The sequence below is a fragment of the Rhinolophus sinicus genome, linkage group LG01 (genome assembly GCF_036562045.2).
Source record: "Rhinolophus sinicus isolate RSC01 linkage group LG01, ASM3656204v1, whole genome shotgun sequence".
In the NCBI taxonomy this organism is placed as follows: Eukaryota; Metazoa; Chordata; class Mammalia; order Chiroptera; family Rhinolophidae; genus Rhinolophus; species Rhinolophus sinicus.
The window spans coordinates 201,992,673-202,020,000 of NC_133751.1; the positions used below are offsets into that span (position 1 = coordinate 201,992,673).

At 39.6% G+C, this 27,328-nt stretch overlaps 1 protein-coding gene across 1 annotated transcript in view; it reads left to right on the forward strand.

The window, feature by feature from the left end:
* The window catches only part of SP100 (SP100 nuclear antigen), a 69,920-nt gene that overhangs the window by 24,279 nt on the left and 18,313 nt on the right, over positions 1–27,328 (forward strand). The window contains exons 5-18 of the mRNA XM_074314727.1: positions 910–963; positions 3,599–3,748; positions 4,285–4,368; positions 6,489–6,635; positions 7,301–7,375; positions 8,944–9,069; positions 9,926–9,979; positions 10,636–10,728; positions 11,830–11,883; positions 12,499–12,582; positions 15,434–15,490; positions 16,482–16,535; positions 21,641–21,685; positions 25,374–25,433. Coding sequence (XP_074170828.1) covers positions 910–963; positions 3,599–3,748; positions 4,285–4,368; positions 6,489–6,635; positions 7,301–7,375; positions 8,944–9,069; positions 9,926–9,979; positions 10,636–10,728; positions 11,830–11,883; positions 12,499–12,582; positions 15,434–15,490; positions 16,482–16,535; positions 21,641–21,685; positions 25,374–25,433 — 1,137 coding nt within the window. The remainder of the gene's footprint in view (positions 1–909; positions 964–3,598; positions 3,749–4,284; positions 4,369–6,488; positions 6,636–7,300; positions 7,376–8,943; positions 9,070–9,925; positions 9,980–10,635; positions 10,729–11,829; positions 11,884–12,498; positions 12,583–15,433; positions 15,491–16,481; positions 16,536–21,640; positions 21,686–25,373; positions 25,434–27,328) is intronic.

A 27,328-nucleotide genomic window follows, 5' to 3' on the forward strand; every position in this document is an offset into this window, starting at 1 on the left:
TGACGTGCAAGAGCAGGAATGTTTAAGGAGACAGGCGGTCATCTAGAGAACGATGACAGGAAGTTGTAGAGGTGTGGAGAAGAGGATATTGGTAATTTGAGAGAAGGGAAGGAGGGGAAAGAAAAGACAAGGAAAAGGGTAGAAAACACAATAAAAATAACTATTATTAAGTGCTCACTTATTGAACATATCCTCTGACAGTTGTGGATTTAGTGCTCTGCTCACAGCTGCCATTAGAGGTTAGTATTACTTATGAGCCCATTTTGCAGATAAGGAAAATGAAATCAGAGAGACCAGGTGTGTGGGGCAAATGAGCAAGGATGGACCCAGGCATTCTGAACCCAGAGCCTGTGTTCTTAGCCCTGGACACACCCAGGTCATCTCATGGAAAAGACAGAAACATGAGACCAAATTAGGGAAACATATGCAGAGAGAGAGATACAGAAGGAACACCAGGAGCTGGAGGAAGTGGAGGAGAATCAGCCCCTGAAGCTCAGGGAAAGGCCAGCAAGAGAGAGTGAACAGACGCAGAGGGAGGGTATGGTGTGAAGGGGTGGGGAGCGAGGCACCAGGACTTTGTAGGAAGTAAGGTAAGGCCACTTACCTTATCAGGGGCAGCTCTGGGGACAAAGGCAGGTTTGCTATGGCCGTGGGCGACAAGAAAAGCCATTGCCAGTCTGGGTAGCTTTTGGAGGACACACAGTGAGATGGCCTGGCTGATGTCCTCTCAGCCAGGGGTGCAGGTGATGGCAAGAGTCGTGTGGGTTCTCCCAGGTCCAGATGAGCTCTATATTGATACCCGGAGGGGGTTTTTAAGTTCTACTTTATAAAAATTAGAAAGAGATTAGGGGAGAATGGCACAGCCTATAGTTCAATTTCTGAAAAAAACCTCTAATTTCTGTCCCCTAGGAACTGTTGAAAAGTCCCTCTCCTGGATGTACACAAACACCTGGCGTGACAATGGTCTGTTCCTGTTGACTGTTCTTTGATCCTTTGCTGGTCTTGTCCAATTCTAAAGGTGTAGTGGTGGGAGGGCTGCTTCCTTTTAGTTCTAATTGCCCAGAACTGTCAGTCTTTGTGTACTCAATTTCTCCAATTATTTAGGTCTTCATTCTCTTGGTTGCCTGGGAGATCCGCTCTGTTCACAGTCCTTAAACACACTTACAGCCAGTTCCTCATGGCTCTGGGCCAGGACGTTATTGTCTGTGCTCCAGGCTTCACAGTTTTCTGCCTCTGTCCTGCTGGAATCCAGCCAAGGCCTCTGTGCTTGGAGGTCACATCCAGCAGTGGGTGGGCAGCGCTGCAGTGAGAGTGGTGGGGGACTGGAGGGGCGTGTGTTCCTCCTGGGCCAGGGTCCCTCACCTGTTGGGCCCCTCACAGAGGACCTTGCACACAGTGCCTCCCGAGCAAACCCTCTCCCATCAGCCCTGGGGCAGCAGGCCAGGACCTGCCTGCCAAACGCCAGACAGGCCTCTGAAAAAGCGCTGGTACTTTAACAGCCAATAACCACTGCTTGTACCCTTGACCTTCCCTTAATCTAGAACCCTCAGTAATGTTATTAAATTATTTAAAATATTATAAATTTAAGACATTAATTATAAAAGTTAATTTTCTGATCAGTCACAGGAAATATTTCATTTAATCTTCTCCAACACCTCAAAATGATGGCATATCATCTACACTATTGTGAGGACAAAGAATCAGCTCAGAGAGTCGGCGGCTTGTATAAGTTCACCCACTGAGACGAGGGACTGGGCTGTGATGTGAGGCAGCATCAGAGCAGGACTGGCGAGCAACCGCCTGGCTTCAGATTCTGCCCTGTGACCTTGGGGAAATGGCTGACGATCTTTGTCTCTTAGTTTCATCATCTATAAAATGGATGTGATAATAGTACCCACCTCACAGGGTGATGGATTTTAAACAAGTTGTGTCACGTCAAGCATTCACTCTCATCCTGGTACTTCCTCAGTGTTCCATGCATTTGTTAATATTCCTGTATTTAATGATCATTATTATGTGATTCTGGTGCCACAGTCTGAGCCGTTAACCACTACAGTAAACTGGGGATTTTCTCTGCTCACGTATGTCCTTTGTGGATTCAATTATCCCCCTGGTCATGGAACGGGAAGAAAAGCAATAGGAGCCTCAATCCCAGGAAGATAAAGTGAGGGCCCCGGGTCCCCATCCCTAGAGCAGACTATGATGAACGTCATGTCTTTATTCCATGGCTCTCGTTTGGAAATGAGAGACATGGCAGAGTCTCAGGGAACTTCGGGCACCGTGGAAAGTCCCCACTATGTAGCTTCCAGTGGGATGTGTTGTTTAAGAAAGAATGTTCTAAATTAGTAATACATTTTATAAAAGAAATAGCTTTCAGAGTGATTTTTGAAAGCATAGTTATACTTTTGAAATCACAGTTATTTAAAAAGTTAACATTTAAAAATGTCTTTTAAAATGCACGAATCCATGTTAAATGTTTACCTACTAGTGCAACTGGTGGGAAGAGGAAGGGGTGAGTGAAAGGAAAGTTACTAGTAATGAGCAGAGGAGAAGGATCCAGGGTGTGTGTGGAGGGTGTGGGGTGAGATTGTAGTGACATTATAATTCACTAAATGGCCTGGGGGCTGCCCTGCCTGGAAATGAAATCCCAGAGCATCTCAGTGAAGGGAAGCAATGACTAGAAAGAGAGAAATGTCAACCTACAACCCACATGAATGCACAAAAACCACCAATAACTGTGTCCAAGAGTCTGACCCAGCAGGGACAGCTGACTGACATGCACAGATGAGGGAGGGGATGTGTCTCATGCCCACCACCCAAAGAGGAGGCTCCTAGGAACTGGGAATGTGGCCAAAACACACACCAGGGCCCACATTCTATATTAGAATCGGGGGAATTAATTTTTAAGTCATACTTTACATAAATGACTATCCTTAGGAAAAGGCACTAACTGAAAAAATCCAAATGCACTGAAAAAACATGTATCCATTCATATGCGATTGAGGTTGGTGGGACTGAGTGGGACGGGTTGTTGGATCCATAATGAGCAGAGGGGGTCGCCATGGGGAAGGGGCTGTGTTGGTCCTGGATGGTTTGCACAGGGACTCATTCCTTATTGTTTCCTGCTCTGCTTTGCCTTCGCTCTCTGACCACTGGCCCCTGCAGACTTGCCTGCCAGCTCTCTTGCTTGCTGGCTTCTGCTGGGTTCCAAACATGGGAGACATTGCTAGCAAGACATTAGGAGCAAGGGAGAAGCTGGACATTTCCCCACCACTGCCTCAGCCTGCAATTCTGGTAGCAGCTGCATCTCACATGACACCACCTACCACCAAGCAGGACATACATGGTCCACTTTCTATCTACCTGGTGACCTCAGCACAGGAGCTCACCCTTTGTCCCTCCCATAGCTTCCTGTTGACAATTCTTTAAGTTGCCACATTCTTCCATTTGGGCTTCTCAGCACTTCTATCAACTGTGTAACCAATGTCCTGGATTAAATTCCTCTGCTTTAAAAGCTTAGAGAGATTTGTATTTTCCTGTTGGACCCTGATTGATGCAGAAGTCACATAAAATATCTATGAATCAAAACGTGGTTTAGGTACAACCCCACCTGAAAATGGACTCTCAGAGCTCCTCTGTGAAACAGAGCAGATGAACGCAAGGAGAAAAGGTACAACCAGTGGCAACAATGATACACTAGAAAGCCAACAAGCAAGTGAACAACGTGCCCAAGAGTCTGAGCCAGCAGGTAAGGATGAGTGACTACGTTTGCATGAGTGTGGGGACCAAGGGGTACTTGCTGGTGGTAGACAAAAAAGTACTGCATGAATTAAATAGACACCTATTAACAAAGAAGGGGAAATCACATAGACACACAGCTTGCAAGAATTGAGCCTGATATATTGATAGGAGAGACCTGCAGAGAGAAAGAAACAAAGAGAAAGGAGAGAGAGCGAGCGAGCGAGCGAGAGAGAGAGAGAGAGAGAGAGAGATGGAAGGAGGTAGGAAGGAAGGAAAGTGGGAAGGAAGGAAGAATTAAGAAATGAAGGATGAAGAGCCACAGAGCTTCATGGGGAAGAGAGACAAAAACAAAATTCCAAAGAAGTCGGGGAGATTGAACGTGGAATCAATAAAGCACACTTTCATGGGTGAAGGTGACAATATATGCAGACGGGCTACAAGTAGGAGCACAAGAGGAAAAGAGAAGCTGGGTGAGGTGAAACAAAATGGTAACAGGGCAGAGCGAGGCTCTGTTGAATCTCACCTGTTGTCTTTTATTTTCAGACTCCTGCGAACAAGTGTCCATCGAAGTGAATAATAAGGGTGGAAGATCAGAGACACCCAGACCATTGCCCTGTGATGAAGAAAGTAATTATCACCTGTCTTGCCAATTTCCTAACTATATCTTTGTTTATCTACGAGAGCAAAAGCTTTCCTTTGTTGTCTCATACCAACCATCTCCCCCACCCACCTTAACACCACCCAGAACACATAACCTTGTGCACATAACCTCTGACTGCTTTCAACAGGTGTGAGATGGAGTGAAGTGAAAGAGAGCTCATCTTTTCCTGGAGGGATGTCCCTGGGGAGAGAATGCCAAGAGCAAGACCATAGAATAGATGGATGGGGAACACCAAATAAAGTATAAGAGTGAGATAGATTTCAGATAAATTGACATGGAATTTGAACAGTGCCATGTTGAGCAGTTGGTGAAAAGAAATAAGTTGCCACTTGGTTTTAGAAGTTAGAAACATGGAAGTCATGCATGATGCTGCTGGTCAGCTTTGGAAGTAAGGAAGCCCAGGTGACGGACCTTCAGAAATGAAGGGGCAGGTGGAGGGACTTGACATGGTGAACAAAGGCACAGGGGAAGAGCTTTGGGGATGATCTGAATGCTTGAGATAAGGGAAATTTATGGAAAGACAAAATTAATACGGAAGAGGCATACACAGGCCACACTGATAATTAAGAAACAGGAATAGAATGGAAGAAAGTAGGAAACTTAACAGAGATAGGATAAACTGAAAACTTTGGTAGGAGACAACAGGGCCAGGTCTAGAGTGAGGCATGGGAGACCCTAGGGCACAAATAAGGAGGCTCTCCCTCTTGGCACCTTCTTGTGTCTAGGGACCTCCTTTGCCTCTCCCTAGACCTGCTGGGGCCTGAGGGACAGTGATTGAAAAAATTTAGAGGAAAAGAGAATGAATAGAGAAAGATACAGAGGGAAATGAATATCAGTGAATACAAAAATGGGGTGAGACACAAAGAGAACTATGTAGCTAATGAGCAAAGGACAATGAAGAATTGGTAGAGAGCAGACAAATCAAGACACTGTCTCATTTGAGGAGACAGTCTCAGTAAAGAAGACACAAGGGGCTGTTCATAATACATTGAGAAGGATAAGGTATTCATGATGATCAAAATGGCCCCAAAACCCTCTCAGATAAAAATACGCCTCTTTCCAGGCTCTCGTTCTCTGCACTTCAGCTCAATGAATCTTTCAAAAGTTCAAAGCAGGTCATACGGCTTTCCTGTTGAAAACACAATACCTTTTTGTGGCCTCAGCATTTGGTCAACATTGCATGGTGTGGAGTATTGAAAGACATCTACCGCACAGCTACATATTTCCCCATTCCTTTCCTCTCACTCCCTCATGCCACATTCCCACAAACCAAACTCCTTTGAGTTATTTGAATTTACCAAGTTCTCTTAACTAAATCTCTGAGATTACATAGTTTTTGGAAAACTGTTCAATGTAATCTTCCAATGGTTTTATTTTTAATGGATAATTTCTATAATGGAATATTATACAGCAGTGAAAATAAATACACAAAATTAACACAGATGCCTGTCACACACATAATGTTGAGAAAATAAGTCAAATTCCCACAACCAAATGACAGAGAGGCAGAGGGAGAGGAAGGGAGGGAGGAAGAGAGAGAAGGGGGGGGAATACATGATTCCATTTAAACAAATTCATATAAATTTCTGAACTAGATAAATTAATCACCTGTGATGTTAAATATCAAAGTGATGCTTCACTTGAACAAGATCAGTGGGGACAGTTAGTGGGAGGCATCACTAATAGGCTTTCTGGGGTGTTAGTAATCACCTAGTACTTGTCAAAGTAATGGTTACTCAGATATGCCTCCTCTGTGATAATTCCAAATTTATAAGTTACCAATTTTATGTATGTTTCACTCCAACTATAATTTTTATTTTTGAAAAGGCAAAAAAATAATCATCATCATCATCATCAAAGAATGAGAGTGTGGTAAAAGTAAAGTAAAAACAAAAATGAAAACAATAAATCCAAAGTTAAGAGTGGCACAAAGGAAGGGACAGAGTTGAGCTGCAGGAAAGGAAGGGGTGAGAGAAGCTTTTTCCTATAGTGGAAAGAGAAGAAGGGCTTGTTCATGGCAGTGAGGGGTGCTCAATCCTTTTGCGGGAGACAAATAAAATTCTTCATTTATTACAATTTGGTCCAGGAGCGGAGCTACCCAACCATGGAATCAAACTTAATTCCTGTTCTGTACTACTGGTGGATATAAAGAAGGAAAAGCCATTTTTTCATTCAGAAGTTGAAAGGCAATCGCAAGCAAGGACTGCGTGTCTCCAGGCATCTGAAATAATAGGTAAGGCTGATGGAAAGAACATGCAATGTGAATCCCAGGTACTGGGCTAGGGTCTGGGACATGTCATCATGGTCCACCGAGGAGATCCAGGTGACCTTGATGGAGGCAGAAGGGGAAGCAAACCACTGCCTTATGCAGGGAATTTAGCAGAAGAGGGTTCCCAGAAATTGGAAATTTACCAAACGACAGAAATGGCAGATGTAAGTATTGATGTCTGAGAGACTCAAGAGAGGAAAGTATGGGGGTAGGAATTAAAGAGAAGGGGAAAACATTGGAGAGCCAAGATACTCATGAGAGGAGGTGGAGAAAGAGACATATAAAGACAGAGAGAGGTATAAAGAGAGAGCATCCCCAGAAAGACAGGCATACTTAGGGGAAATGAGCCAAGCTAAGAGGAAAGTGAAGTAAAATGAGAGTAAAAGAGAGAGGTAAAATAGAGTGGGAGTAGGAAGAGGTGCGGGATGGGCAAAGCTGACGTCCGTGCATGAATTTCTTCACCTTTTGCATAAGACCTGGAGCAACCGCTGGTCTCACACATTCAGGCACAGACCTGGGTGACCTAGCTAACAGCTTCCAGGTCTTCCTGATACTCGTTATGGGGTTTCCTGTCTGTGGGTTCCATGGCGCCCCCCTGAGCAACTAAGGGGTTTTGCTCCTCTGTGCAGTGATCAGCAGTGATGACTCCTCAGAATCCAGTGATGGAGACGAGACCCCGAGAACCTTGGAACTAAGGAGGCCTGGTAAGGAGGTGGGAGAGAGAGGCTTGGGCTGCAGGAACCTGAGTTAAGAGCTGCTGTTTACTGAGGCATCTGGTTCTGAGCCCCTTCTGTACCATGAATCCAGTTTATTCTGGAATCTCATTCTGTGCATTTATTTTATTGGATCATTTTGGGAAATACAGGATAAGAAATCATTATATACTATATATAGTTTATTCTTGAGAGTGAGGCCTACTAATCGATGGGTCCTTTAGTCCACATATTAGGTTGGTGCAAAAGTCATTGCGGTTTCTGCAATTATTATTAACCTTTTAAACCGTAATGACTTTTGCACCAACCTAATATGTACCCTATATTGATTGTATAGTAGCAATAAGCTAGCAACGTAATGAGTTTGTTGCAAAACTAACTAGTTTCTCTGCCTATGAAGTGTTGGTTTTCTACAGTGATTTCTACAAAGAAGAGGAAGCTAAATATTCCTTTATTAGAAAGTCATATTCTCATTTAATCACAAACTTTGAATAGCGTCACAAGACAACTCATCCATCTATTTTTCTGTTAGTAGAAATGGCTAAGTTATTCTGAAACCCAAAGTGTTGTTTTTGACAGAGTTCTTAAGGACGTCATGACATACATAGTGGTTTTTCAAAGGACCTTTACAAACAATATCTACTTTTTCCTTTACAATAACCCTGGGGGGCAAGCAGGATGGACATGTTACCCTTGTTTCTAGATGAGAAAACACAATCACATAAATGTTTCAAGGTCTCTACAAAGTCTCATGGAGACAGAGGGAAAGACAAGACTAGCTTCCTGGATTCTGCGTTATTTCCTTTGTAAAATTAGAGCTCAAAAAGGTCATCAAACTGTTGTTTTCTCAATCCTATGTGCTGCATGGGTTGCCATAAGATCTGTCACTCTTTACTGCACAAACTGGTGATTTGTTTTTCCTTCCTACTTTCTCAAAGGACATTAGCAACAAACCTATTTCTGGAAACACTAGGAAAAGACTTACGAACAAATAAAATTTTTACCTGATCTTGACATTACAAAGGACCAATACTTCAAATAATACATTCATTCTATTTACTCCACTAGATCTCTGAAAGTAAAATGTACATTTGCTCAGTTTTTAGTGTGCATTCTAACTTGTGCCTTAGGGCAGGCAAACTACTCTAAATGTAGTTCCAAAATAGGTCTATGGAACAGACACGAGAGAGGAATATTTCTCAGCCTTGCGAACAGTTCAAGGGGCACCCGGGGGTGGAGGAGGCTCCCCATCTCCAACACAAGATTTCCAAGGCCTCCCGGCATGAGAAACAGCAGACGTGGGAAGTGTGAAATGACAACAGAAGGGGTAAGAGGCAGAAGAGAGACAAGTGTAGGAAGGTCAGGTTCAACTAGAGCAGAGATGCCCCTGCCAGTGAATTATGTCTCCTCTGGGGACAGGAAATGGAGCATCACTAACCTGTAAGGCTGGCGACTGAGAAGGGCAGACCAAGGTGGCCTGGGTGCAGGCCATGCTTTGCATGGGGTTTCAGGATTCTTCCATGTTTTATTTGGGAATTTCCTGCTGAATCGGTTCCTAGGTCACACACTGAGACACCTAGAGCGTCTTGTTCCTTGTGCAGAGGTCAATGACCTTGACTCGTTAGGATCAAGTGAGAGAGGAGAGACCCATGAAGTCACCTGCTCAGGACCCCAGACTGAACCAGGTAAGAATATTAAGATTGCGTTCCTGGATGACAAATATCCCATGTCTAAATTTAGGGCTCTGTTTTCCTGGTGAATCTTATCCTTACATTCTCCATATACCTTGATTCTATTACTTCCAGGATATCATTTTCTGCAATAACATCTCTAGCCCTATTGGGAAATGGAAAGAGATAAGAAGGCATTATAAACTGTTGTTTAACTGGAGGAGCCCAATTCATTGATATATTGAAAATGTAGCAAAAATATTCTAATAAAATGACTTTTTACTATGTACTAGCATATCTATTAATGCTAAAGAGTTGAAATAATGTACTTATTTGCAAGCAATATACTTTATATCCTATAGAGCATAGTAAGCACCGTATTCCTTTATTTGTTTGTAATTTTGTCATTAGTCACCAACTTAGAAAGTCTTCAAAGAATAATTTGTGCTGCTATTTAATTGTTGATGGAGAAATAGGTTCAGAACAACTGCTCTCAATCCCAAGTGATAGTTAAACCATTGGCTTACATTGTGATTTTTCACAGGGCTTTTGTAAATAAAGGTTCATTTTGCTTTCACAGAAACCTTAACAGGGAGATAGGGTAACTAAGTCATCCCAGCTTTATAGATGAGGAAACTGAGGATAGTAAGTTTAGAGGTCATTTACAAATTCACACAGAGGCTAAAGGGAGAGCCAATAGGAACCCAGCATTATGATCCTGGGCACCAGAACTGGATTCATTTGAAGGAAAGAGAGGGAAATGATCATCTCAACATCCGTATTATCACAAATCCTCTCTGCCATGTGCGTTGTCATAGAATTTGTAAGACTTTTGTGTGTAAATAGCTGTTTCTTCCCTTTTATTTTACAGAGCATATGCATTTCACAAAATCACCTACAAGCAGTGAAAGACATTGGAAAAGGGGTAAGAGTAAATAAGAACTCTTCATAGTTATAAGTGAGCAGTGTTTTCTGCAAGATATTTATTCTAACTCTTTTTTATGTCTTTCAAAGTAAAATATGAATTTGTTTTCATTTTAGCCGGTGTGGATTTTAACTTGTGTATTAGTTACTTAGGCTAATGGCTGTAACATATAAACACAAAGAAGTCAAAGACAAACACAATAGAATTTTAAATATTTTTCAAGTAAACATTCCTAGGATATTAGATGACAGAAGGGTGTGGCTCTATTTCACAAAGTCAACCTGGGAAGCAGCAAAGTGGGAGATCTGCCTTCCTCAAGAACAGACTTTTAACACTGCCTGGGAGAGAAGCAGAGCTAAAAATCAATACAAATGCAGATACAAAAACAACAACAAATTTATAAAGTACAAATAAAAGAAGAAAGAGAATCTGCTATAAGAAAACAGAGGGCCAGAACACAAAAGACATGCCCATTAGGAGTGAAATATCTTAGCCTCCAGCTAAGGAGGGACAGTCAAGTGAATACAAAAGGCAGATCTTGCAGGTCTGAGAGAGGGACAGTATTGACCTGGGTTTTTATTGCTTCCCAAGTTTTTCCTCTGTTGATTCCTTTGTCATACACTGAGACCTTCAAGGGACCTTTGCTTCTTCTGCAGTGAGATTTTCTAAAGATTCTTCGGAGTTCAGTGAGGAAGAGGAGACCCTCCCCGACTGTAGCTATGTACTGAGAAGCGGTCCTGATGAGAAGGGTAAGGACGGCCATCACCGGGTCCAGAACATCAGGAGTCTCAGTTCAGAGCTCCTGTTTCTCTGAGCACACACCACACCTGGGAGCCCCTTGTCGGCATTGATCTCATGTGGCCATTTTGAAAATGGCAAAGAAAGAAATCATTATGAATTCAGGCTTAACAACATGGCCCTAGTTGAATGGCAGTGCTGTCTTACTACATGTTCTCAGTCATTTTATCCCTGGAAGTATTGGATTATAGAGTAATGTCCACCCCTACTCACCACCTATTTCGTAGAGAGCAGCGTCTGCCTGCCATTGATTGATTTTGTCCCAAAATTCAAAAGATTCTGGTCATACTCTTTATTAACAGAAGTGAAAGCTTCTGGTTGTTACCATCAAATTAATTTATAGCTTTCGACAGATGACTCCCAAATGAGATTGACTTATACAGTGATATCTGGAAATATCTTCACAAAAAAGGTACCCTTTTACATTTACAACAGCCTGAAATGTAGGCCAGATAACTATTCTTCCCTCATTCCACAGATGGGGAAACTCCATGATAAACAAATAAGGATCTTATACACATCGCACATGGAAAGTTACCAGAAGAGGCAGACTTGACCCCTAGCAAACATCCATAATCCTTTATTCAAAACCTCTGAAGGCAGATGTAAAATAATGATGCTTTATTGTTTTAGAAAGACACTGTGGTTTACATCCTATGTGTTACAAACACCCAACAGGGTCTGGGCAAGAATCCCGATCTTAAATATATTGCATTAATGTTTCTGCAGCAAATTGCGGGAATTCACACGTGTGATAAATAAACGTTTTACAGGGACTCATGGAAGCTCAAATGCAGATTCACTGCCAGATTAGTTAGCTACAAACCAAGGCAAAATGTTGGTTTTCAAAACTGCTTTGATTTTTGTATATGGGCTAAAGGATTGTGGGTCTTTGCTGCATTTCGTGTTGATCTCTTTCCTTTAGATGGGAACCGACAGAAATAATCATCATCTTGTCTTTATGTTCCAAATCCTTCTACAATGTGAGGAGACATAAGATTTACAATTCTTTTCATTATAGATTACTGGTTGTGTTTCCCTTTATTTCCCAGATTCTGCAAATACTGGACACCAATCTACCTGGACGACGAGCAATAAGAAAAGACGTAAGAGCAATGAACAACTCTTGATGTAACAAATGGTTTTCTTTGCTACAAAGCTTCATTCAAATTTTTTATTATATACTTTAAAATTTAAAAAGTAATTTGTAGGGATTTTGGATGATGCACCTTATACATTATAGATGGGCTGGACTAAGTCATGTGAAAGTTCAATGGCACAAGCGCCATACAAGTTTATTGTTCACTCACATAACGGATGAAGTGGTTCCCGGGGTGGAGGGGTTCTCTGCGGCGCGCAGTCACTGAGAGCCCAGCGATGGAGGCTCTGACATCCTCAAAATGTTGTTTACATGGTTCCCCAATAAGAAGCAGAGCCGGAAGCAGAAGTATGTGCAGACAAGTGGTAAGGGTAAGAAGTGTAATGATGGTGACAAACGGGAGTGCCTTCCACAGCAAAGTTAACCCCAGTTCTTGGGGCTGGTTCCTGGAGCAACCTTACCAACAGGGCAGTTGGAGCCAAAGTGTGGCCTAGTGGTAGGAATATTTCTACTCCTTCCTACACGAGCTTCCCTTTTCCATTTTCCTTTTGAAGAATTTCATGTTGGATTGGTTCCTATAACACACACTGAGACTGTTATGGAATTTCATTTCTTTCTGCAGGGACCAGCAGTACTGACAGTTCAGAACTGACTGATGCAGAAGAACCTCAGGACACTTCTAGCTCAGCCCTAAGAAATGGGACAGGTAAAGAAGATTAGGATGCCAAGCGTTGGCCTGCGAATGTCAGGAATTAAAAGCTATTGTTTCCAGATGCATTTTATTCTGAGCGCCATGACTACCTTGTATCCAGTTAATCCTGGGAACTACTTTCAACGTTTTATAAAATGGAAGGAGGCAGGAAATTATTATAAGCTGATGTTCACCAGGATTAAACGTATTAACTGAATGTATGTAATTGTGTATCTCTGTTGTAGAAAAAAATAATTACCAAAATGATGAGTCTTTTTTAATTCTTACTGTCATGCTTTCTTTTACTACGATCTTAGATTTTTGTAGTGATATATTGATTGACACTGATAATATTTGTAATTGTAAAAGCCTCAAAAATAACTGGCCCTGCTATGTAATTATAGACAGAAATAAAAGCTTCAGATCAATCACTCTGAAACTTTAGTATAGTTTTTGACAGATGTCCATCACATTGTAATTGGATTGTATCATGTTATTTTAAAGGACTTTGCCAAATAAGATCTTACTTTGTCATCACAAAATCCTTAAGACTTAGGTAGGCTAACTCATGCTGTCCCCATTTGGAGATGAAGAAATTGATGTACAAATGGATAAGGGTCAAGAAAGGTGACTGTTGTATGTAACAGGCAGGAAGATAAGGGCTATGTCACATGAACAATTTCCAAACAGGAGTTCCAAGGGACCTGGCATATTCACAGGGAAATGTATCAGTGCCTGATGCAAGAAAATTTATTTAACAACTATATATGTATATGTATACATACACACATATATGTGTGTATACATATTGGTGGTAGATATACAACCACCAATATTGGTGTGGATATTGAAGTATGTATATATAGAGACAGACAGGGGAAAATGAAAATCATGAAGAAACAAAGAGGCAGGAATAGAGCCAGCTATATTGTACACAAAACACCTAGAATAATAGTAACACCAAGGCTAAAAGGGATGAAGAGAGAAATAAAAATAACCAGATATTTACAATATCATTGATAAAAAAAAGAGAAGACAACACAGAATCAAAGAGATGGAGATAGACATGTGTAAGGCAGGGCAACAAGCAGAAAACTGAGAAACAGGAAGAGAATGAAGTATGGCTGGATAGAAAGAGACAGAGCAAAGACCTCTTGGATCTGAGCTGTAGTCATTGCAGTAGGTGTATTTTTTCTCAGCTCACCTGAGCTGTGAACATAGTTCAACATGACCACACTGAAGTGTGTTCCCTGGTCACCATCTATTGTCCGTCATTTCCTTATTTCACTTCAGTGTCCTATGGATTCAAAGCTCTTCAAAGGAATAGAAGAGAGTCAGAAGAGATGCCAGCCTGTTAGCAAGTGGCGGAGAAGGCAATTCTGATGCTACTTATCAGTTATCTTTATTTCCCTGTAGGCATAGAGGAAAAGCTCTTCCTTCTTCCCTTTACCTCCCCCAAAAGCATTGCTGGACATGTGCACACAAATGAACACACACTCATACAGAGACAGACTTGTGCACAGATTAGGGCTACGTCATCAGGCTTGAGGAAACCAAAGAGAAAGAAGAGCCGGGCTCCTGAATGGAGGGAGGTGACACTGAGTAGATAATGAAAGGAGAAAGAATGGAGAAGGTAGGCTGGGGTCTTAAATGAAAAGGTATCTGAGTAAGTTTGGAGTTTTTCTAAGTGGATATGGAATCCAAATATCACCAGATGGGGGTTTGGTGGGGATGGGAGGAAGGATAATCCCCAAGATACAGAGGGTGCCAAAAAATATATACACATTTTAAGAAAGGAAATAAAACTATTAAAATATACCAATAATGAAAGATGAGTACAAGTCATGTTTGACTTCTGTAGTTACAAGAGGTGCTCAAAGTGGTTCCCATCAGCATCCAGACACTTCTGATTACAGAGAACTACTGCTTGAGCAACATTGACCAAAGTGATAACAATCTCTGAAAACCTCACATCTCAAACTTAGGGTAGTTCTTCCTGCCTTGTGCTCCCCTCGAGTATCCTGTACAGTGTGTGTCCTAACACTCTTCATCTTTCAATATGCTCACTTCTTTATGTGTCAATTTCATGGTTCCTGTTAAGACGGACGAGCTTCAGCAGGCTTGTGTCCTGTGTCATTGCTGGTGTCCATTCAGCACCTGGCACATGACAGAAGCTTAGCAAACTTGTTGAGTCGATGGAAAGAGTTGTTCACTTTCTGTTTTTCAACATTTGGAAATATGTCTGGCAAAATTTAGCTTATTAGAGTAATTATATGGAATGTTTAGAAAAATTATTTTAATAATTGAATTATATATACATATGTGTAGACATATAAATGTAACAATATTTCTGGAAAACAGTAACATCACATAAAGTAAATACAAATGTTTGTAAAAAAATGTCATTAAGGAATGGATGGGAGAAGCATATAAAGAAAAAATTTTAAAAAACAACAAGAGACATTGGTAAACACACAATGGGATTTATAGATGATGTAATACAGAATTGTACACCTGAAGTCTATGTAATTTTACTAACAATTGTCACCCCAATAAATTTAAAAAAAATAAGTAAAAAAAAATTTAAAAAAAAGAAAAATTAAAAAAACAACAGAGATACAGATTTGGGGCAGAGAAACGATAAGAGAAAAAGCAGGTTGGAAGGAAGGGACAGGGACAATGAGGAGCAATAATAGATAAAGAGATTTCGGAGGTAGAGCCATCCTTTGATGTAGGAGTGAGGGAAAGGAGGGTGGTTGGAGGGCAGGGGGACGGAAATAAAACTTTTTTACAAATCATAATGTAGGAGCAGATCTCTGAGGACTTGGAAATGAGAAGTGTTCCTGTGTCATGTGTTTTTCAAAAGGTGTGCCAAGAGGCAAAGAAGCAAGGACAGAAAGTAGCCAAGCATCTGATATGATGGGTAAGGCCACTGAGGGTTTCTGGGTGGAGGTGGTTCAGCAGATACCACAGATCCTGGGCACATCAGTGATGCGTGATCAGGGTTTAAGGACAACATCAGATGGCTCAGCAGCACGGAGTGACTCAGTTATGAAGGGGAGAGTCACAGGCCCGGGCCGCAGGATGTGAACAGTCTGAAATCAGAGTTCCCGTTTCCTGCTGCACCGGAGCCTGACTGAGCACAGTTCAACCAGGAAGGAGTCTAGTCTATGTCAGAATCCCATTCTCTACATTTGTTTGATCTGACCCTTTGGGGAACAGCAGGGAGGCCAGAGATCACGATTACAGTTGTGTTGAACAGAATGGGCCCTGTTGGTTGTACATGGAAGATGTAGTAGAAATACACTGGTTAAAAAAACAAACAAACAAAGGCAGTATCTCATTTACTCTTTAGCATATCAATACCAAAGTGTTGGACTTATGTAGTGACTTCCAACCTTGTTTACAGAACAAAGAAATCCAACTCTTCTTCTGGTGGAAGATAATAGTGTCATTTTGTCACAACCTTGGAAATGCCTCAAAAGGCAAATAAGTGGTCCTGCTACTTGTTAGGAAAAAGATCTCAAATAACTATTCTTAAACTCAACATGTAATTTTGAAGCATGCCCTCCAGCATGCGATTGATTTAATAGTGATTTCTCATTAACTTTTGCAAATGAGATCTTATTCTTCATTTAAAAAATCTAAAGTCTGAACATGATAACTTTTGCTATCCCGGTCTCATAAATGATGAAACCATTGCACATAAGTTACGAAGGGTTCTTTTCAAAGTCTCAGAGAAATAAAGGCCTTAGACATCAACTTGTACCTGTCTGATTCCTTTAGAAGAAGACAGAGAAACAATACACAGAACATCCTTATAAACTCAAGCTTTCCACAATGTGAATTGTCATAAGGTTTGTAACTTTTATTTATAAATTACAGTTCTCTGACCACCACCTATTACTTTCTAGATATCATGGATACTGGATGCAATTCTACTTTGGAAAAACACAGTGGGAAAAGAAGTAAGAGTGAATAACAATTTACTTGATTTTTGTGTTACAAATGAACTATTTTTCAATGCTAAAGTTTATTATCAGTTTTCTTCTATACCTTTTGTAAAACAAAAAAATAATGTCTTTTAAAGTAACTATTTTTTTCAACATGCTCATCTCTTCATGTTGCTTTTTATTCTGATTTTAGATTATATGTTGATTATAAATATGGGTGTATATCTTTCCAGAATTTTTCTATGCATATATTAGTACCTTTTGGACTATACTTTTATTTCTCTAAATAGACTAACTCTATGCATACTTTTCCTCTTCTTGCTTTTTAAAATTAATATCTCATACCTAGACAATAAATACATTTAACATTTTTAAGAGCTATAAAAAAAGTTGTATTTAAGGGTGCTTTAATATACACTATTTCATTTTTAGTTTGACTGAGCAGTTTTCATTTGTTATTGGTCATTTGTTTGTCTTCTTCATAGAACCCTTCGCCATAGCATGCTGTGTCAGTGTTTCCTATTGCGGTGTTTGTCTTCGTCTTACCATGCTGAATGAATATAGAAATCCTTTTTTTAAAAAAACAGTAACTATTTATTATTGCTCACTAGAAATTCTTAGGTAAGATATACATATCTATTAAATCTTAGTCATATATGTTGCTAGTAGGTTGTCCTATTTGTTATTTTTGTTTCGATTTCTTAGTGGGATCTTTGGTCCTAGAGAAGTTATAAATTTGTAGGTAGTCGAATTGGTCAGCTTTTTCTCTCTAATTCTTGGGTCTCCTAGCATATTTACAGCAGCCATTTCTAGCTGAAGATTTTGAAAATGTTATTCTATATTTGATTTTAGGGTGTTTGAAGTATCTGATCATTTTTACTGTTTACATCTTATAACCCCTAGGTGTTGCTTCTTTGTGTATATGTGAGGTGGGAATTACTAAAATATTTCTTCCACAATTATATTGTGATCTGAATCACCACTTTGATCACACAGTGCCTTTACCTATTTATATACTACTTTTTGGTTTGCAATCAAAGGGGCTACAGAAAACAAAGTAGAGCTCAAAGGTACCGCCATCCTGATGACTCATTGGGGGTGAATTCTAGAATCAACTCAAGATTTCCCCTACCTCCTTTCCAAGTTCATTGGGACTTCTGCTCAGAAATGCACTGAATTTGCAGATTAACTTGGGGAAGACACAGATTTATACCCACTTATTCATGTGTTATTTAGACCACATGAGTCTTCCACTAAGGATTTTCTTATACTTTTTCAAAAATTTTTTATCTGTTGTACAGATTTCTTTGTTACTATGAATATCTTTTCCCCCATTGCAGTGTAGCTGCAGTGAATTGAAGGTGTGCTTGATTCCTCCCTTTTCCTAACCCCCCCACATTCACTCATCATCAAGTTTCAAAACTGTATATCTAACGTGTCCATTCCTTATCTCCCCTGCCACTATCCCAGTTCAAGTCCCATTATCTTGCATATGGAATACTGCAGAGTCCTCCTAACTGGTCATTCTGCTTCCATTCTGCCACCTATAATTCATTCTCCACTCAACAGTCTGTCACCCGACTGCACAACCTTTCAATGGTTTCCAGTTGAACCCAGAAAAAAGTCTAAACTCCTTACCATGCCTACAAAGTATTATTTAAGCTGCTCCTGATTACGTCCTAAGTCTCATCTCTTACATTTCTTTCCCTCATTCACTACTCTGACCTCCTTGAATAAACTCAGTTTCTGCATCAGGACCTTTGCACTTACTGGGTTTTCTAGTCTGAGCCATTGTTCTAGCTATTCTGCATCAATACATAGTGTACTCTATACGTACTATAACTTTATAATATCTTCATATATGGAAAAGCAAGTTTCTGTCAATTTTATTTTTATTTTTCAAAATTGTTTTATCTAGTATAGTCATTTGCTCTTTCATATAAATTTTGGTATCATCGTGTCAAGTTCCCTTGAAAACCCTGTTGAATTTTTGTTGAAATTACAGAAAATTATTTTGGAAAAAATTAACATCTCTAAAATATTGAATTTTTTCCAATTTATGAATATGATATATCTCACTATTTATTTATTCTTTTGTTTTAGATTCATATTTGTTGCTAGAGCTGATCAATAAAGACAAAGAAGGGAACAAAATCTTACTGAGCTTACTGGGGGGACATAGACAAGACAAAAATAAATATATATAATATTTTAGATGGTGACAAAACTGTAAAGAAAAATGAAAAGTAATGATTTATGGAGTGACAGAAACATGCCATCTTATATAGGGTGTTCAGAGAGAGCCTCATTGACAAACCGACACATAAGTGGATATTTGAGTGAGGTGAGAGACTAAACCACAAAGCTGAGTCTGAGAAGACCTTAGTGGAAAGACAGACAGGATGTGAATGGTCTTTTGGAGAATAACAAGGAGGCCACTGGCTGGGGAAGTAATCAGAATGGAGTGGGAAATGGTTTTTCAAGGTCATGTAGAATTCCTAAGTCATGGTAAAGCCTTTGGATTCTTGTCTTAGTAAGAGGAGAAAGCATTTGAGAGTTTTGAACTGAGGAATTATATGATATGAATTATGTTTTTTAAAGATTGCTCTGGAATCCACATGGGAAATAGACTTTAGGAGGATAGGATGAGAGATCCATAAGGAGGCTATTGCAATGGTCTTGGCAAGTGTGATGGTGGATTGGACTAAGCTAATAGCAATGGAGGTGTTCAAAAATGCGTGAATTCTGAGAATACATATATTATCACACACACACACAAAACACTATATATATATATATATATATATATATATATATATATATGTGTTGTATTTTATTTATTTATAAAATTTAATTATATAGTATATAAATTTTCAATATAATGTAGAAATACACTTAGTAGATAAGTATGAATAAATTACATATAAACATATATATAAAACTCCAACATATTACTGACATCTAGAAAGCCACACACATGTCTAGGAAAGTAGTGTGTACGCTCCTACGGCTGTGTGTATGCTCAGGAAAGACCTAGAAAAGCCCTGAGCATTTGCCTCTGGCTAGCCTTGAGACTCTGGCAAGCAGGAAGTGAGAGCTAAGGTGGAGTTGTAAACTGCCTAGCTGTGTGTTGAAGGCATCTATCAACATATGCTTAGAGCCCCTTGGCAAAATGTAGGAGACTTAATAGTTCTAGGTATTTAAGGAAATCTCTTTCCAATCATTAGCTGACTAACTGAGCAGTGGCCACATGGCAAAAAAATACAGACTTTGCAAAATTAATTCAGAAATAAAAGGACTACAGCATACTTTGGTGATATTGTGGGTTTGGTTTCAGACCACCACAATAAATCAAATATCACAATAAAGTGAGTCACACAAATTTTTTGGTTTCCCAGTGCATATAAAAATTATGTTTAGACTATACTGTAGTCTATTAAATGTACAATATCATTGTCTAAAAAAAGTATATATCCTAATTAAAGAATACTTTATTGATAAAAAATGCTAACCATTACCTGAGCCTTCAGCAAGTCATAATCTTTATGCTGGTGAAGGGTCTTGCCTCAGTGTTGGTGGCTGCTGACTGATTAAGATTGTGGTTGCTGAAGGTTGGGGTGACTGTGGCAATTTTTTAAAATAAGAGAACAATGAAGTTTACCACATTGATCAATCTCTTCCTTTCATAAATCTGTAGCATGTGATGCCATTTGATAGCATTTTACAAATAGTAGAACTTCTTTCAAAATTGGAAAAAAGTGCAATGAAATAGGGTATGCCCATACTCCTTGTTAGTCCAAATATCACCATGTGACTCCTAGCTATAAAACAGACAACGACTTTGCTCTACCACCCCTATTTCTACCTTCCCCCCACTTTTTTTCTTGTTATCATTACACTATTTCCGTATTGTCAGGGCATGTATGCTTAACATTCTAGTTTGTCATTTCATGCCCCACTTTCATTGTGATCCTTTTGTCAAAATTTTTCCAGTCCTGTTTGGTTTGCTGAAGTGGGTCCTCTAGTAGTTTTCTCAATAAGGACTCACAGGAACAATATTTCCAGTATTTTCCTATTCAAAACTACTTGTTTTTGCTATTTATACCTGAGAAATAATTTGCTCACTCATTATTCCTAGAAGTATCTTGTAGGTTTTTTTCCACTTTCCTGTGGCATTAAATATTGCTGTGGAAAACTCTATAGCCAATAAGAGCTCCTCCCTTGAAAGTATGACTAGGTCTTTTTGCTGAGGCTTCCCATTCAATTTTTTTCTTTATCTTTAAAGTCTAGTGAATTTGCTGGAATATATCTAAGGGTTGGCTGTTTGGAGTCAATTTTTTCTGCTACAAGGTGAAAATATGCATACCTATGATATGTATATTCAATTTTTTATTATAATTTCAAGAATTTTCCCTTAAATTTATCTCCAAGTATTTCTTCAAGTATTTGTATTTTCCCCCTTGAAAACTCCAATGATTGTCCACTATCATCTATTGATTATTTTCTCTCTGATCTTTCTTAACTATTTTTAAATTTTCTTGTTTCCCTTTCTACTTTCTATAGTCTATACCCTTCACTCTAATGTCTGAAACATCTAATCTCTTTTACTCTCCTTCTACATTTATCTTTGTTTCTCTGATGGCTTTCTTTTTCTTCCACATGTTTCTTAAGCTCTCATTATTAAAAACATGGATTATAGCTTTAGTTTTCCAACGCAAGCCTCTGAATTCATGATGTATACTTTTCTGGTGATCTCTGGAATCTGCTATTCCTTGATGTCCTTGACATTCCTCCTCTTTTGCTGTCAGCTTCTGCCTGATTTCAGCTGCTTTTTACATTTTTCTTATTGTGAATGAGAAAACTTCATGAGAATATGTAAAAGCATTCTGTAAATGATTGGTACTGTGTAAATGTAGGTTGTTTTGTTGCTGTTATTGTCTTCAGTATCATGACAAAACCAAGATTTGTATTGGTAGATGGGGATTTAGCCCCACAAAAGTTGAAGGAGGACTTAAAAATGAAATAACTGAGGATTACTGACATGTAAAGCTTGTAAATCTGTTTATAACTCTAAACTCTATTTATCATTTATAAATGATTATTTTCTTTTCTGTTTGAAGGAGAAAAGAGAAGACACATATGTAAAACAAACAGTCTCCAAAACAGTAAGTATAAATGTGAGCTTCTGTGAGCCCTACTGCAGACCTGACCTTCCTACAAGACTCTCTCTGTGCTGCAGCCTCAAAGTCTCCTATGGGCTTCATAACGAATGGTGTATTTATGGTATAGGTTGAATTGTTGTAACAAAGAGATAACCACATGTAAACCACATGTATATGTGGTTTAAATCACATAATCTGTTTTTCTTTCATCAAACAGTCCAGAAGTGGTAGGAAGTACATGCCTTTCTCAACATATAGTTTCCCTCTGGGGCCAAGAAAGCTGATCTGGTTGCCATTGTCTCCTAACAGTGGGGATGGAATAAATGGAGAGGGAGATCACCCACATATTTCTTTTAATGGAAAAACCCAGAGTCTTCTGCTCATATCCCATTGGCCAAAATGTAATCACATGGCCAGAGCTAGCTGCAAGTGAGGCTGAAAAATATAATCTCTAATCAGGCAGCCATTGGTCCAGCTGTAACTCTATTCCTATGGAACAGAGAATGATTATGGGTAACAAATAGCAATCTGCCTACCTGCCCTACATGTTTTCATTCAAAGTCACTGATTTCCTCAAATAAGGAGGAAAATTCAGACTCTCCATTTGTCTTCTTGTCAACCTGATACCCTTTGGCAAGAAAAGAAGCTGGAACCTGGATACAGCACAGAGATATGTGGCCAGAGACAAGCTAGCCCTAAGTGGTAAATGAAGGACGTAAAGAAAGCGTTAGAAAGGTTTGTTGTAACTAATGAACATAGCCCTTGACAGAAAAAGGAGAAACAGACAGAGCAAATTTGAGTCAATTAAGCAGAAGACAGAGTCCTAGTATCACATCAGTTCTAAGTCTGAGAAATATAGTTACTTAAACCAAACTCAATCAGCGCATGTACCACACTGAGTTTGTGCAGTAAAGGATGGAAATATTGAGTGACTCACCATTCTCTACATGGGGTTCTGCAACTTTTCATTTCTGTTACATTCTTCCTTTACTTCCTCCACTTAGCTTCTAGTCTCTTTCCCTTTCCTCTCCAATTCTACTTAGGTTTCTTTTTTATGGTTTACTTCTTTTGTTCATTCTTTAACGTCATATTATATAAAATACTGCTACTAAGTTTATATGGCATTGTAGAGATGACAGGGTTTTCCCTCTGGAGTTAAAATGTATTTGGATATATTTTGTTTCCTTTCCATTTCTTCCAAGTATTCCTGTCACTCATATATATATACAGTGTTTCCCCAAAAAATAATACCTAATTGGAAAATAAGCCACAGCATGATTTTTCAGGATGACATCCCCTGAACATAAGCCCTAATGCATCTTTTGGAGCAAAAACTAACATAAGACTCGATCTTATTTTCAGGGAAACGTAGTATATACATATACATATGTGTGTGTGTGTGTGTGTGTGTGTGTGTGTGTGTGTGTATTCAAATAAATGTGTTCAAATAAATATATTTAAATGTAGTATAAATAAATCTATACATATATTTCTAGCATAGCTATCATTTTATCTCCATGCTTATCTTTATCATCTTGGTTATTTCCCAGATTATACTTACTCAGGTCTAAGATGTTTTACCTCTAAAACCTCTTTATCTTACCTGCTTTATTAAAATAGATGGAATTGGTAGTGTAAATCCAAACACATTTGCTTTTTCTCCTGCTTCCTTTTCAAACCTATTCTCTCAAATGGTCCTTTTCCTTCCCCAAGGTTAAGTCTTAGATAAACCCCAGAGCTATGTGAGTCCCTTCCAGCAGCAGTGGTATGTTCTCATTCAATATTTAACAGCCTGAGCTTATATATTAAAACTGGAAAATATGTAGTGAGGAAGTTGGGTGAGGCCAACCTCTTCTCTCATCCGTACTTCTCTAATTCCGATCAGTACATATTACTTTTAACTAATTCCAGTTTGTGGAGGAAGGAGAGAAGGAGGTAAGGAGTAGAAATAGTCTTCTTATGATAGATCCTTCACGTCTCCCAGATATGGCGATTGCATGAGTCACATTTGTGGGATTTTTAGAGATACCCCTCTTCAGAGAGAATCTCTCAAATGAAGTTCCCCTAATGCAAGAACTCCAACTGACTGCTTACCAGTTCCCTCTTAGTCCCTCAGTTTCAAGGAGGTCCACACCTCATCCATCTAAATGGTCCTCCTGAAAAGAGAACCTCTTAAGAAGAACTGAGCTCCTCTTTTCCTCAGAAAGGACCATGAGAACCATGCCTCTTCATGGTCCCACTGTCAGAGCATGTAGCTGGCTCCCAACAGAGTCATCTTCTCTAGACTTTCCAGGCTTGCGTTTTTAAATTTCTCTGCCTCCTGCAAATTCCTGGAGACACAGATCAAGGCTGAATCCTTCTCACTTGCCTTGAGGGGTGAGGGAGCACCTTACTCAACTTCTATAGAAAGGAACCCAAGAGTAGCTCCTCTACTTCCTGTGGGGTATTTGAACAAGGAAATTCACAAAGAACAATTTTAAAGAGAGATCCAGTAGCTCTATATTGTCAGTAGGTCATAAGCCCAGAATCTCCCAGGAAGGAGAGCTTTGTGAATCTGAGCTAGGCTACATTGATAACTTTAATTCATATGGCCTCAACAGGTTTAAGGAAAGGTGAATCCAATAGTACCAGAGAAAGACACAGAGGACCACAAAGAGAGAATGTGTTTGTCTAAGATGTCTGTTGCTCAACAAGCCCAAATTGTAGTCCTACCACAGAACTGGAGAGAGAGAAAGAGAGATCAGAATGGAAGGGTGAGCATTTCATGGTCCCGTCTTAGAGAGCAACATATGTGAACATGGCAGTCAGGAGATCTACCTGCATATGCCTCACCATCTTTCCACCCACACCTCATCATCTGCTGAATCTGAGAGCATATTTACCTGAGATAGGTTTCCAATGAACTCTTCTTTGATATCTCTAACCCTGTGGCTTTCTAAGACTTGAAAAAATATTTTTTTCAACTGAGGAATATTTCCCTTATTTGTGCTTTCTCTTTTTTTTAACCCTTTGAACTTTTATTTCTACAAATTTCCTTTGGGTAATACTCTCTTGGCTAGTTTCTTCGATTCTAATGTTTTGTCCAAACCATGTCGTCACTTTCACTGTATTTTCAGCCCAAAAATCTTCATTCAGGGCTAAGATAATGGTGAGTGTTTCATCTGTGTAGCTCACCATCATACCTCTCTAGACAATCCAAATTCTGGCATTGCTGCCATTGATTTCTGCCTCTCAACCAAAAGAAATCTGCATTGCTACACATAACTTTTTCAATTTCTGGTTGTTTATTTTCTTCATTGGTAATGAGGATAGTAAAAGTCTCTATCTCATAAACAGAATAGTAGATATAAGGGTTTTGTATTTGTGCCTAGTACATAAGCATTTAACAACTATTAGCTCTCGTTATTATTATTCTCACAGTGTTTCTTGAGATACAAATGAAACTCTGTCTTAAATTCTTTTTTTTTATTGGTGGGTATAAATGAATTAGGATTAATGTGAGGTTAAAGAAAATGAAATCTAGGATGAAACCAGGTTAAGCATCTAAGGCTTGGTAAGTACATGGCTGTAAGATATATATATTTTGCTTTATGCATCAGGCTCTTGAAAAGTTACAGTAAAATGGAATTTTTAAAAAGAATTATTATATACAATGCAACTTTTCACAGCATTTGTTTTTATGTTTTCTCAGTGAGAAAGAGAATCCAAGCTCTGAATAATAGAGTCCTACGGAAAAAACGCAAACCAAAAGGTAAAATTTTAAAAGATGGATACATTTTCAATAACTAAATGTCTAAATTCCCATGCTTTATTCTTTGCTTTTAGTAACAAACCTATTTCCCTAATTGCTTTATGTAACTATACTAGCCATTGAGAAATATATCAGATTTAGTACATTTCCAAAACACATCAGGGATTGAAAGATGATAATACTGTAAACAAATAACTTGGTGATGCGTCTGCAACCAGAACCCAGAGCCCAGGGGACACGCAGTGCGGCCTCTGCTGAACTGATAACTTTCGAGGCTGCGAATACAGTTGTCCTTTGAACAACAAAGGTTTGAACTGCGTGTACGTACTTGTAAGCAGATTTTTTTTTCAATAATTACAGTCGGCTCTTCCTATCCACAGGTTGCGTATCTGGTGATTCAACCAACCATGGATGGAAAACAGTATTTTCACATTTCCAACCACAGATTCCCAACTGCAGATTGACAATAGTGTTTGCTATTTGTGCTGGTTGAATCTGTGTGTGTGAAGGGCCAACTGTAGAGTCAAAAGTTATATCCGGATTTTCGACTACATGGGGGTGGAGGCCGCTAATCTCCCTCCCCATTGTTCAAGGGTCAATTGTAGTAGCTATAAAACACTGTGTAACTCACAAGTGATATAGCTGTCCTTTCTCATGTCCTATCACCTTGAGGTAATCATGTGGACTTGGGTCTGTTTCTTCACCTCTTCTGCCTCACTTTACTCATCTGTAAAGTGAGATAAATAATGATAAGTAGTCATAATAATAAATAGACTCACTGCACTCCAAGGCACATCCAAGGTTCACACACAGCTTCATATCCTGTGGATCTCCCACTGAACCATGGACAGCTTCCTCTTCTGCATCCTGAAAAGGGAGCCCAAGGAATGTCTTTAATGGATTCCCCAAAGCTTTAATAGATTCCCGATGTCTCTGGCTGGGCTGGCAGGAACAGCATCTCATCATCCTGAAGTAAATTGTAAGACGTTTACGTCCATTTCTATGTCAGATTCTCAGTTCCTCACCCTACCCCCTACACCACAGAGGTTATAAGATGCAAAGCCTCCTCCCTGTGCAATTTACAGATGACTCTAGAACTCCACTGAGCTTCCTTTCAGCCAGAAGAAAGCTGCTGTTATCTCTTGTTAGGCTGCCCCATGGTGATCCTGCTTCCCATTCAGCCAGTTCCTGGCTCAAATTCAGACAAATGTGTCAAATTATAGACAAATTACAGTCCAAAACTCTTTCTCTGACCACAAAACTGGGGGGAGGGGAAGATTTGGCTGGAAATTTCCTACTAGTATAGCAGAAGCAATATATTTTACCATCTCTTAGTAGTTGAATGGTGGCCAACTTGCTTGGGAATTAAGACATTGGATGGTCCTTCTGGAAGGTCTGCACCCTTGCTGCAGTTACTTCATCACACCAGGTGGTTCTCTTGGGCAGAGTATCTCTCAAGAACACTCAATTCAGGTCCCATTCACAGAGCCCCCAGCAGGCCATGGAAATCTAGCTTCTTTATTGATTCCCTTGCTGGCTCCCAGCTCAGCCTTTCTCCCAATGCCGAATGCTCTAGCCATGACCTTCACCTTTACATTTCCTAGGGATGAGTCTAATAGTCTCTCCTTCTTTGACATCCTCAAGGGCAGAGGTCCATCTCTTACTAGATCTTTTAACACCTTCTCTCTTGGCTTAAGGGGAGGTGTCTGACAATTCTCAGAAAGGAATGTAGCCTCTCTCTTTAGGCCTGGAGGTAGGGAAAACCTGTGCTGGAGAACCAGACTCACTTTCTCCTATCACGTTCTGTGCAGCAGGGCTAGACTAGTGTTTTTCTCTAAGATTTAGGCGTATGGGGCTCCCGTTGCATTGTTCTTGGATACTGAGGCCTCTGCTGA